A 14,259-nucleotide genomic window follows, 5' to 3' on the forward strand; every position below is an offset into this window, starting at 1 on the left:
AAAATTCATATAAAACTTGAACTTGGCAAACAAAATAAATTGAAAAGTAAATGAATCAAAATATTCACTGCACTGAATAAATTAATGTGGTTACATTATGAAATGATGATGGAATGGAATTTCTAATAAACAAAACTCCTTTTTAACTCATTTGGTAAATTAAATGAGAAATGGCCATGAACTAGCTGCTTTGACAATAACAAGTACTCCAGCTCACAGAAATACAAAATAAAGTCAGCCAATGTGAACTCTGAATAATTACACCTCTCCAATAAAGCACTGCCATTTACAAGCAAAACAGAACAATTTATGAGGACCAACGAGCAATCACAGCGTCTGAGATTAGCTTTCTGAAAACTATCAATGACTGTGTGTGATCAAAAACAACTCCGAATCTCACCAGAACTGACCTTCTACCAAAACTGACCACGCAATAAATAAATACAGAATTGTGACTGTGCTGCAGGAAAAAGCATTTTCAATTCAATCAAGCAAGGTATACCATTGCTGAGCCATCAGAAAACGTACTGAACTGTATGCAGTCCGCTGTTAGATAAGCACAAGAGTGCAGACAGCAGCAGCAGACAGAATTCCCACTGAATTATAGATAAGCAGCTTTAGCTGTCTGTGTCCCTCAAAAAGACTGAAATCAGTCAATCCAAGCACCGACATATACTGTATGTTTCTAGTGAAACATGTAAAAGTCTCATTTCAGATGATGCATGTGAGACTTACTGTATGATGAACATTATGTGAAAAAAGCATAAATGCAATCCAGGTTTGGGTAAAGAAGTGTAAACAGAAGGTGAAGGAAAAAAACTAACAACTGAGCTCTTCTGAGTTGCTCTGAAGAGTGTAAAAAGAGAAAGACTAATGGACAAGAGAGTGATATAAAAATCATTTCAAATGTATATCATTATCTAAAATAATTTTATTTTATGAAGTGTTGTAGGTTGTGACAGATTATGGTTTTAATGTAAGACTGGTGAGCTGGTCCCTCTGCTGGTGACACTTTAAAAAAAATACATTCCTTTTTCCCCCCTCCATATTAAATAATTATGATTATTTGATTTTTTTAAATTAATAAAACACACAATTAGCTTTCCAGAAGCTTATTTTCCCTAAAACTGCTTGTGCTATCGTTTTAAACAAAATACTAATTAAAATAATCCTCCAGTGTGTACTTTACTTTTTTTTAAACAGAGGTAGTATTTCACGATATTTAAATGCTAAGTAATTAACGTTAGTCGGTTTAAACATTTGATAGTTACAGATCACAGTTGTCCTTATAATCTGTTTTATTTATAACGTGTTATATACTGATAAAAAGCCTGACTGCACTGTAACTCGCTTTGGATAAAAGCGTCCGCTAAATGCTTAATGTAAATGTATACTGACGTTTAGATACATTATGTCCATCGCTATTGATTGGTATAATATGAAGGAGGTGGACAGTAACAGAAACAAGTGTGTAACGTTATCACAGAAAACAGATTTTAAGTTCAAACCCACTCTCTGTGAAATGAAAATAAGCGAATTGAACGAGTTTTAACAGTAACGTTACTCACATGACGAATGTCCTTAACATTTCTGCTCAGAAAGAGCCGCCTCTCCACAACCACGGGCATCTCGCAAACTGCACTAAACTGTAAAGTCAAGATGTTTACTTGAAATAAATGGTTTAATGTTTCATGAGAGTAAATAAAACGCATGGGCAATAAATCAGAAGCGTCTGAATAGCGACAACACAAGCGCCTAAACATTTGAACTGTTGTACTGTAAATCCCGAACGAACCATTATTAACTCACTGGGGACGGTAACGATATACAATCATCTTTAACCTCTATTGAATGTGCGATTAATACTAATTTATTCACATTAAACTGGAATTACCTTACCGCTATAGATGGTTAGATGAATTAAACAACGAGCAATACTTTATTTCTTTCACAGCGGACCCTATGTGGCACAATAATGGACGGCTCCAAAATCTATTTGCTATCCGGCTAAGCTCATGAATATCAATTAGGACGCGCTGGCATTACTTAGCAACCGTACTGAAGCTTCCAGACACGTAACGTACGTAATTAATATTCATAAGTCAAATCTTCCCCACTGTAGGACTTGTTTATTTTCTGCTCGGAAGGGATGAGTTTTACTTGGAGATATAGTGTAAGGTCATAATTACCAGAGCTTTTCTGTGATTGTCTGTAAGATAATGCTGGCTTTGCGCAACGCACAAGTTCCTCGAGCATTATATCAAGCTGTCGCTCCAAACACTTTATAATTAATATAAGCACCCTGGAGGTTTATATTTCACAACGAGCCTAAAAGGCTCAAAAACAAAGGCATTAACAGCAAACAAGCAAATATAGATGCTCCAGCAACAGTTTAAATTCGTCTACAATCAGGCTGGAACTGACTATTAATGTGTAAGTTACATAACTTCACATTAAAAAGTGACCACACTGGCCAAAAAAACAAACAAAAAAAAAACATACATAATAAAAAAAATCTGAAATGCATTAATGTTAAATGACTGAGATGATTCTCTCTCATACATTTGCCCACTCACACACACACACACACACACACCACACACAGAAAGAGAGACACTGGTGCATGTAAAATAAATATTAGTTTTTTTTTTTTTACTAATATTTATTTTACATGCACCAGGTTCTCTTTTTCTGTGTGTGGTGTGTGTGTGTCTGTGTGTGTGTATATATATATATATATATATATATATATATATATATATATATCCTATCATTGACATTCAAAAGTCAATAATATAACCAACAATAGTATTTTTTACAAATACTAGAATAAAATACACTGGTTTTGTCTCTCTTATGTGAAGGGGTGGATATGCCTGAGAGATCTTATTAATGTAACAGAATTACAAAATTGTGTCAAATCATAGCAGAACTTCTCTTTTAAACTTCCTCTTAAAAATACATTGACGTACGTTCCTCTTAATTCTTGAGGTAAGTTGAGAAATTAAAAAGAAAAGGTTTTATATTTGAAAACAAAAATATATATATCTACTGTGAATGGCAAACAAATGTTATATTTTGGAAAATAATTAAGATAAAAATTATGGTATAAGATTAACATAAATAAAAGATAAATATAAATATTCTATATATAATAATGATAAAAAAAATAACATCATGTAAACAATTAAAAAATATGGTGCATTTTATATTTCAACAACATACAATACAATAGCATTTCAAAATACATGTCACCACAGGCAAGATAATCACTATATGTCTTGAATCATCACTATGGAGAATAATCTCTATATGTCTTCATGAGAAATTTAGTGTGTAGTACCTGTAAAAGAGCCGGGTAGCTGGGAGCAGAGAGGCGTCGCAGACACAAATACTGAGCTTCAGGGGTCAAGGAAAACCTTCTGGAACGCCGTGACCGGAATAACTCTATTTGGTTGGACTGGTCACTGTAAAAAGTTTTTAGTTAATAACACTGTTCACAGACTCAACAACAACAAAAAATGTGAGTCACTGTAAAATCAGCTACATCTAGAGATATTGTCAGAGTAAAACTGAGCACGATCCATTATTTCTCACACAGCCCAAGTCCTAATCACATAAGCACAAGTCAGTATGACAGTATACACAGTACTCAAGTTGGTCTGTTAATAGCTAAATGTTAGTGTGTGTGTGCATGTAAATAAATTGTCTAACCTTGCAGTTATACCTGATCATGCAGTATGTTTTGTTGTAGCTTAGCCTGACAAGAAAATACAGAACTTAGCTTAACAATAGTGCTTTGAGCACATAAAAAAAAACTTTATTATAATTCACAAAACAAGTGTAAGCACCTGCTGCTCTGAATAGAGTACACTTGATCTCCTTGGCAAGAAAATTGTAATTATTAACGGTGCTGTTTAACATAACTGCTCAGATTATGTTTATGCGGTCTTTGCCAGAAAAGTAGCCAGAAGGAATGAACTATTGTTTCAGTAACATGAGTCCTTAGGTTCAAGAAACTGGAACAGCTAATCAAGACTCAAAAATGTTCAAAAGAAAGCTAGTTTTCTGAGTGACATTTCCTGATGAGATGGGAGTGGTGCTCATCCCTGAAAAACTTGCCACTGATGTCTGAGTCGGCCTCACTTTGCTTTGATTGTCTTAAGCCTATAGATATGTCAGAGGGCCACACAAATACGCTCTCAGAAAAACAAAAACAGAAGCGGTCACTGGGTGGTACTCTTTCAGAAGGTACTAATATGCACTGCACTATTTAGGTACCAATCTGAACACTTTTGGTGCTTTAACTGTATAATTGTAATTCTGTTGTGCTACATCCCCCATGTTGTCGTTATCATGTGACCTATAGTTCTATATAGCATCAGTTGCGTCACTTTTCTGTTATTTATAAATCCTCTCCAGTGGCTTCATGGGATAGTACATTTTTTCAACAGATGCACACTCCAGAATCTTGCATGAATATAAGGTCATCTGGATCTACTTTTCACTATGTATTCAACAAAGTCGGACATACTACGTTCATGAACTGCTTGTATCCTACGGTATAGTTGGGAAATTGGGATATTCAGACATAGCCTATAGTATTCTGGAGACTAGTATGACTAAAGACACATTTGCTCAATTTCACAATACTATATACATACTTTAAATCTTTGTATGAATAAGTACTTAAGTACTATTAATATGCCAGTTCCATATTTATTATGTGCCGAAACTGGAGAGAAAGGATCCCCAAACAAACATTCAGTTTGAGTCCTTTTGTGGTTTGACTGAGTTCCCTTTTGATTGTGAACATCAAAAGCACTTGAGGTCAATTACAGCTGGTTCCTTTTCTGATTTGCTTTAATGGAACTGAGTTTCATTAAAAGTGTGCAATATGTAAAAACACCTGTAAAGTGAATCTTTAAAAACTTTAATAATTTCAGAACAGTTCAATGTAATCTTCAGCAAATACTGTAATAAATATACAACATATTGCATGTCATAATTAAGTACTGTGATGCCCCAATTCACTTGTAGCATTTAAAACTACTGATTTTAGTTTTTTTAGCTGTCTCTTTCCCATGTTTGGTACACTTCCAATAGCAATCTTGTGATATGCTATTGAATATATATCAGGCCCTTTCAAGGGGAACATTCCGCACAACTTCTTCTCCAGGCCCTTGTCATTTCTAGGCTGGACTAAGGCTATTCATGCACAATCAAACCTATACAAATGATTTAGAATGCAGCGGCATGACTGGTCTTTAACGAGCCCAAAAGAGCCTGTGTTACACCTCTCTTTATCTCCTTTCACTGGCTTCCAGTTGTGGCTCGCATCAAGTTCAAGACATTGATGCTTGCATATATAGAACATCCTCAGGCTCCGCACCTGCCTACTTCCACTCACTATTACGAATCTACCTCCCCTCCAGAACTCTGAGATCCGCTGGTCTCGTGATACCATCACAGAGAGGCTCAAAATCACTTTCCAGAACATTCTCATTCACCATTCCTGGCTGGTGGAATGATCTTCCCACCCCTATCCGAAGACTGAATCTCTGATTTGTAGATTTTCAAGTGAGAGCTGAAAACTCATCTCTTTCGAAGCTATTTGACTTCATTGTGTGTAATATATATATATATATATATATATATATATATATATATATATATATATATATATATATAAAACGTTTCTTAAAGCAACCAAAAAAACAACAATCCATCAACTTGTGGCACTCACATCATCACTAATTATGAAGGTCTTTGAGAGGCTTATCAAGAACACCATCTGCTCCTCTATCTGTAACAGCAGTGACCCACTCCAGTTTGACTATCACCCTAATTGGTCTACTGAGGATGCTGTCTCCCATCTCCTGCAGGCCACTCTCACCCACACTGACAGCAATAAAGGGAATTATGTTAGGCTGCTGTTTATAGAGTATAACTCAGCATTCAACACTACAGTCCCCCACAAGCTTGTCTCCAAGCTCAGAAACCTCATACTGAAAGCCCCCCTCTGTGACTGGGTTCTTGATTTTCTATCAAGCAGAACTCAGGTAGTGAGGGTGGGTCAGACCACCTCCAACATCATCACCCTGAGTTCAGGAGCCCCACAAGGACGTGTTTTAAGCCCGCTGCTCTACTCGCTCTACACATACGACTGAGTGTCCTCTCACACCTCCACTTCTGTCATCAAGTTAGCGGATGATACAGTGGTGATGGGCCTCATCTCCAACAGAAAGACTGACATTTATGGTGCCAAACAAACTGTCTCAATCTGAATGTCAGCAAAACCTAGGAGCTGGTTGTGGACTTCAGGAGGAGGCAGCAGCAGATCTACACCCCACTCATCATTAACGGGACCCCGGTGGAGAGAGTGAGCAGCTTCAGATACCTTGGTGTACACATCTCCGAGGACCTGACCTGGACTAATCACATCTAAGCTCAAGTTAAAAAAGCCAGACAACGACTGTACCACCTGAGACTCCTGAGGACATTCAAGGTTTCCCCTGGAATCCTGAAAACTTTCTATATCGGGGCTACAGAAAGTATATTGACTCATGCATTTCATTGTGCTGTGTAAACAGCTCAGCCCAGGATCATAAAACCCTGCAAAGAGTAGTGTGAGCACATCTCCAAAGAACATCTCTCCCTTCTTTGCAAGACATCCACACCAGGAGATGTAAAGCTAGGGCTGTTAAGATCAAAGATTCAACCCACCCTCCAAACCCACTGTTTCATCTGCTACAGTCAGGCAGACGCTTCCCCAGTCTGATGGTAAAAACAGAGAGGCTCAGAAGGAGCTTCTTCCCTCGCACTATAAGACTGTTAAACAAGACATTAAACACACTGCTCTTTAGAGACTTTAACACTCTGCACACTTTTTTTTGAGATGAGCTAGCTATGCAACTCAACCTCACTGCACATTGTTTACATCTCTGCACATCATCTGTGTAGTAGTTTAATATATTGTATATTTAATTTTTGTATTTAATTTTCTGCACAGTCTATAAAGAGTATGCCAGACCTACATTTCGCTCCTTGTTGTATTACATATAACTTGTATGTGACAAATAAAATCTTGAATGGTTTTTAGTATCTCCTACATAACTCACCCCGAGGGTCTCCACAGCCTCCGGCCGGGGGGCAGCAGCTCGCGCTTGTTGAGGGGCGTGATCCCGGCGGCCGCTTGCATGATGGTGATGAATTTCTTGTACTTCATTTCAAAAGTTCTCTGGTTCTTCTACAGATCTACAGAGGCTCTCAGTGCCACTTAACCTCTCCGTTTACCAACTGTAACATCACGACAAAGCTAAGTATAATCTCATTTAAAGCAGTAAACAGCCATTTTTCTATTAGACGCATCATCTGCAGTAGTGAATCCGTCCTGCTCTGTGGAGCTCATAGATGCCCATTTCGTTCTCCTCGTAGGACACGAGAGGGAAAAGAGAGAGAGGGAAAACAACGACCACGTTGGGCAGAGCGTCACTCTTACATAATTCTGGAGATCTCAAACATTAGTCTAATGAAAATGCTGTGAGGGGGATAATTGTGGTACTAAGCCATGTCAGATCATGGATGCACCCTGGCCTGTTTCTCTGTAATCCCTCGGCCGCCGCTGGCTTAGCCTACACCCACCATCACGCCTGCATGCACACATATGCACACGATTTGTCTGTTCGCAAACAGACCATCCTAGAGATGATTTTCAGCATGTCACTTTGGTGCAGTGATGGAGTAACCAGGCATCCAGGCCCTTTCCTCCACCCAGTGTCATGAAATTATCATCCAGTGGTTTGTGCACTGGATTATGGGTAGGAGGGGATTGTGCTGCTCTAAAATCCCCTCCACACTAATCCAAATCACCTAAAGCCCCGCAAATGAAACCATCTATTTTTAGGTTTGGTTACAAACGTATGGTTTGTTTAAATGCATAAGGCATTTCTTGACAGGTTGGATTCATCAGTTAGACCTCAGAGCAGAAAGAGGATTATTCAGAGACCACAGAGTGTGGTTCTGTCACTGTGTGCTGGCAGACCACCTGCAAAACACTGGAGCTGCCATGATATGGGAAAGTGAAGGCCAACTAAAATGTGGAAACAAATTTCCTAAAATTATTTAAACATTACTTAAACCAAAAAGCCACTGAAAAATAGTTTCTAGATGTTTAACAATTATTTACTAATATTTCTAATACATAATCATTTATAAAAATAAAAAAAAATACCGAATAAAATGTGGAACACACATTAAAGCACATATTCAGAATGCTACTTAAAGGGATAGTTCACCCAAAAAGGAAAATTATGTCATTAATTACCCTCATGCCGTTCCAAACCCATAAGACCTCCGTTCATCTTCAGAACACAGTTTTTTGGTATTTTAGATTTAGTCAGAGAGCTCTCTGTTCCTCCATTGAAGCTGTGTGTACGGTATACTGTCCATTAGGGGTGGGCAATATATCGATATTTAAAATATATCGAGATGTTTTTCTTCTATGTATTATCTTAAATAGTAAATCCCCTTTGTTTACCAAAAAAAAAAAGTTTGCTTAATTTTCAATTAAAAAAAACATTTCACATATGGCTTTTTACAAATTAGGTTGTTTTTATGCATTTAAATAATTACACTTGCTTACACTTGCTTAAACACAGAATTAGGTAACAATAAAACATATGGTGAAGAAAAAAATAAAACATTTCATAGGGCCTCAAACATGTAGTATTTGGCATATTTGTTTTTACAGTAGTTTTTGTTTTTTGTTTTTTCTGTAAAGATATCGAGATACATATGGTATAGCAAAATATCAAATGAATCATTCGATGTAACCAGATCTTTTTGAACCAGTTCACCAAATCAAACTGAATCGTTTTAAACGGTTCTCGTCTCCAATATGCATTAATCCACAAATTACTTACGTTGTTAACTTTTTTAATGTGGCTGACACTCCCTCCTAGTAAAACAAGCCAATATCCCGGAGTAATTCATTTACTCAAACAGTACACTGACTGAACTGCTGTGGAGAGAGAACTGAAGATGAACACAGAGCTAAGCCAGATAATGACTCATTCACGAGTCAAGAACCGTTTCTGTCAGACGCGTCCGATCCGTGAACCGAGGAGCTGATGATACTGCGCATGTGTGATTCAGCGTGAAGCAGACCGACACACAGAGCGTCTGGAACCGAACTGATTCTTTTGATGAATGATTCTGAACTGATTCTATGCTAATGTTATGAGCCCAGGCTTGAATCAAGGCCAATCATCACCAATGACGCCATTACGTCGTGACAAGTTGTAAGTTGTAACTGACGAAAACAACCATAATTTTTATCGTTCTGGTCAAATATGCAGCTCAAATATTATTAACATCTTTAATATGTGAATGCTGGCAAATTACCATAGCATAAGCCGGATAATCAATGGCTAGCTGTGCATTAAACAATCAGAATGCACGCCTTGACTACTAGAGTTAACAAACATGAATAAACGCACCTTCCAATATCAACACAAATGGCGTCTGAATCAGACACTATAAATGATACAGTCAGCATTACGCGCTGAAGCTGTTGCAGATGTCAGCAGTGTTATGACATCGCTCATACAGACAAGCCCACATACAGTTATGTTTGGCAATATGTCAGGCCACTTAGAAAAGTAAAAAAAGATAGTGCTTTTCCTCAACAACCCAAGCAATTTGAAGGGACAGTTCATTCAAAAATGATTATTCTGTCTGTTTGTGTTTGTTTTAAACACAATATGAAGAGTAGTCTTTAGCACGCACCACTAATAATAACGCAGAAATGCACCAGTAATCATATCCTGCTGATTCTGTATTGTGTGGGCTACCTCCAGACTGTTGACCTTCATGAACAAATGACTTTGTCCTCCACTCTGACACAATGTAAAAGCTGCTCGGGCACGTCAGACCCTGCCCAAATGTGAACACGTTCTGTAATACGCCTGAGGAACATTAAATAGCTCCACTACTAGAGCTTTTTCCAATAATATGGAAGGCAGACGTATTTACAAATTACATATTCAGACCAGTCTGATCCTAAACATTATTTTGTAGGAGATACCAAAAATCCACCAGTATTAATAACACCACGCATGAAATAATACGATTCTTAATATCCAGAAACTATTGCCAGGCTTGTCAGAATATACTTAGATATTTCTAAGAATGCTCATCTAATGAATTTTACAGCATAAAGTTCAGAAAATCCCTAAAGTCAGCTCGAGGGGATTATGAACTCAAATGCATTATGAAACCAGACGTAACAAAAGCGATTGGCTATTTCACTCTTTTCATTCTACTGATTCGGAGGGACTCATGTTAAATACAAGCCAAGAGCATTATGTTTTAAACCTTGTAGAAATGTCAGAAATTCTCATGTACTGTACCTATCGTCCAAATCTTTAATGCCTTTACGTAAGCGGAGTGGGGCAGTGTAATCCGCAGTCTTTCCCATGTGTTCGGCTCATGCAGAATCACGCCTACATTATGCAATGCACATATGTACTGCCATTCTCTGACAGATGTATACTCAATCCACAGAGAAATCATTTCATATTTCAATCACACCTCAGACAGCAGAACGGAGTAAAAACATATATATACCTGTAATAATATATAGTTGTTTATTTCAAAATGCTTTGAACAAATTGCACTTTATATACATTTTATCAGGCTTTAAGATTTTAAGGATCATTACTTTTGATGCATGAAAAGGTAAATTATGGTTAGTTGTTATTCTGGGTTTATTTTCCAGAACAGCAGCACTGAAATGGAAACACTTATGTATTTGTGCCTTTCTAAGCACTGCGGTCCTCATGTGAGTAACTCTGAGTCACTGTCCAAGCTATGAGTCCCTCACATCTCACACCTGACAGAAAGACACTAGAGGTGTTACATTTACTACAGTTACAGTTCAGAGTTTAGATGAATTGAGATTTTTCCCTCTTTTGTTCACCAAAGCAGCATTCATTTGATTAAAAATGCAGCATTTTTTTTAATGCTGATTTGTATATAGATTATAGTTACTCTATTATTAATAATAATTTTTATATTATTACAAATGTTGAATCCCCTCCACGCCATGCCCCGTTTAATATTTGTATGTAAACTGTTTCTTTGATAAAGAGAAATTCTCTTTTGTTAGACTATAAATCTTAATTACCCCACAATTTTTGAATGATTGTGTATTATGGTTTACACAAAAACATTAAGCAATAAATAAAATAAAATAAAATATTTTCAATAAATATGATATAATAATCAGAAATGTTTCTTGAGCAGCAAATCAAAATATCAGAATGATTTCTGAAGGATCATGAAGAGTAATGATGCTGAGAATTCAGCTTTGCATCATAGCAATAAAATTGCATTTTAAAACATATTCAGATTTGATATTTCAAAAATATTTCTATAGTTTTAAAGTTTTTACTGTACTTTTAATCAAATAAATACAGCCAAAACATAACATCAAAACATAAAAAAAACATAAAAAATCATTGTATATAATTTTCTGTTTTATTTCTCCCCCTACATTTTGTTTTACTTTGTCAGAAAAGAGCACATCTTCAAATATAAGCAGTTATTATTATTATTATTATTAAGAAAATTGGCCTAATTCAAATTATGTGAAACTACAACAGCTAGAAGCTCTCCTTTTGAATAAGTTTTCATAAACTTTTTGTAAATTTCTCAGTAGTTTAAAATGGAATAAATCAATTAATACTAGAACAGATTTGTTTACACAGAAAACGTGTCAGAATGGCAGCGGATTGATATGAAACTACGCGTGAGTGGAAATCACTGAAGTCTCGTGAGAATCATGAATCAGGACAGAGAACATTAGTTACATATGATTCACATGTAGGCCTGTGTTTTAGCTGCCAGTTCTCACAGGAGAAGACCAAATCAAATTCACTAAAGTTTACAATAACGTGTACGTTATCTAAAAGCAGCAGTTTTATCTTCATATGACGTTACTAAAGTTTTAATCCGCCGCCTTCCCAAAAAAATAGAACACCGAGACCAGTCAAACGCGACAAAAACAACAAACCTCGTCCAGAGTGAGAGCACGTACCTTCAGAAGAGCAGATTCTGGAGATGCATGAACTCTGAGACACACACACACGGGGCTCGGTGGGATCTATATCTGACTGGACACCTACACAGAACGACTGAACAGCCCAATTCTGTGCACAATCCCAGATTTCCTGAATCTTCCAGGTATGGGTGTGTCCACGAGCGCGCAGGTGAGTCCAACCGCGCGTTCCCAAACCACGTGAGCGCGTCCACAACTGACCAGAGGAGTTCATCAAAACATTAGCCTCCATATGTCATCTTTAAAGTCTTATGATGCAGAAGATTTGTGTCGCGATGCTTTCTTCTTTCTGAAATCCAGTGGTCAGTCTTGTAGGAAATATTGTTACCATAAGGGTCAGGATAGAAGATGATAATAGCGAAAAAAAAACAATACATTTATAAATGTGTTTAAAGATGATTTATGAAGTTAATTATATTCCCTGCATTAATGATGTAATATTTGTGGATAATTCAGATGTTAAGGTATGCTTAAAGTGATTTGAAATAAAAACTGTGCTAAAGAGGTATTTTTTTATATATATAACTTTATAGGTAAAATATCTTATCAAATTATATGCCTATGGTGATATTTAGTTTTAGGCATATTTGATTTATATTTAAATTATTTTATAAATTATTTTAAAATCCACATAATTTGTGTTAATTGAATCAACATTCTTATTGTAATATATATATATATATATATATATATATATATATATATATATATATATATATATATGTGTGTATATATATATATATATATATATATATATATATATATGTGTGTGTGTGTGTGTGTGTGTGTGCAGTCAAATGATTAATCACATCCAAAATAAGTTATTGTTTACAAAATATTTGTGTACATAGTTTATATTGAATAAATACACACACATGTATATATTCAAATTAATATAATTTAAATAATGTATGTATATATTTAATATATGAATGTAACATATTTTGAAGTATATACATACTGTACACTCAGCTAAAGGATTATTAAGAAAACCTGTTCAAGTTCTCATTAATGCAATTATCTTATCAATCAATCACATGGCAGTTTCTTCAATGCATTTAGGAGTGTGGTCCTGGACAAGACAATCTCCTGAACTCCAAACTGAATGTCACAATGGGAAAGAAAGGTGATTTAAGCAATTTTGAGCGTGGCATGGTTTTTGGTGCCAGACCTCAGGTCTGAGTATTTCACAATCTGCTCAGTTACTGGGATTTTCACGCACAACCATTTCTAGGGTTTACAAAGAATGGTGTGAAAAGGGAAAAACATCCAGTATGCGGCAGTCCTGTGGGCGAAAATGCCTTGTTGATGCTAGAGGTCAGAGGAGTATGGGTTCGACTGATTCAAGCTGATAGAAGAGCAACTTTGACTGAAATAACCACTCGTTACAGAGTCAGAATTTGGCTTAAACAGAATGAGAACATGGATCCATCATGCCTTGTTACCACTGTGCAGACTGGTGGTGGTGGTGGTGTAATGGTGTGGGGAATGTTTTCTTGGCACACTTTAGGCCCCTTAGTGCCAATTGGGCACCGTTTAAATGCCACGGTCTACCTGAGCATTGTTTCTGCCCATGTTCATCTCTTTATAACCACCATGTACCTATCCTCTGATGGCTACTTCCAGCAGGATAATGCACCATGTCACAAAGCTTGAATCATTTCAAATTGGTTTCTTGAACATGACAATGAGTTCACTGTACTAAAATTGCCCCCACAGTCACCAGATCTCAACCCAATAGAGCATCTTTGGGATGTGGAGGAACGGGACCTCTGTGCCCTGGATGTGCATCCCACAAATCTCCATCAACTGCAAGATGCTATCCTATCAATATGGGCCAACATTTCTAAAGATTGCTTTCAGCACCTTGTTGGATCAATGACACGTAGAATTAAGTTAGTTCTGAAGATGAAAGGGGGTCAAACACAGTATTAGTATGGTCTTCCTATAATAATCCTTTAGTTGAGTGTACGTGTGTGTGTATTTATATATACGTTATAAATATACACAGTGCACACACATACAATAATTGTTTATTTTGGATGCAATTAATCGCGATAATTTTTTGACAGCACTAAATATATTCGGTTTGAGACTAAAACATGCAAATGATCCTTTAAAAGGGACTTTACCTCCTT

At 36.5% G+C, this 14,259-nt stretch overlaps 1 protein-coding gene across 2 annotated transcripts in view; it reads right to left on the reverse strand.

Moving 5' to 3' along the window:
- The window catches only part of tjp2a (tight junction protein 2a (zona occludens 2)), a 37,128-nt gene extending 24,843 nt beyond the window's left edge, over nucleotides 1-12,285 (reverse strand). Inside the window, exons 1-2 of one of the 2 annotated variants that reach the window (XM_052567184.1) lie at nucleotides 12,101-12,285; nucleotides 3,344-3,467 (exon numbers count right to left, since the gene is read on the reverse strand). Coding sequence is in view for 1 of the 2 variants with exons in the window: in XM_052567183.1 (XP_052423143.1) it covers nucleotides 1,569-1,712 (144 nt within the window). In the remaining variant the exon portion in view is untranslated. Of the gene's footprint in view, nucleotides 1-1,568; nucleotides 1,721-3,343; nucleotides 3,468-12,100 lie in introns of those variants that run through there. The other variant, XM_052567183.1, reaches the window with a different exon arrangement.
- Nucleotides 12,286-14,259: the final 1,974 nt, after the last annotated feature.

This window comes from Carassius gibelio, chromosome B10 (genome assembly GCF_023724105.1).
Source record: "Carassius gibelio isolate Cgi1373 ecotype wild population from Czech Republic chromosome B10, carGib1.2-hapl.c, whole genome shotgun sequence".
Taxonomy (NCBI): domain Eukaryota; kingdom Metazoa; phylum Chordata; class Actinopteri; order Cypriniformes; family Cyprinidae; genus Carassius; species Carassius gibelio.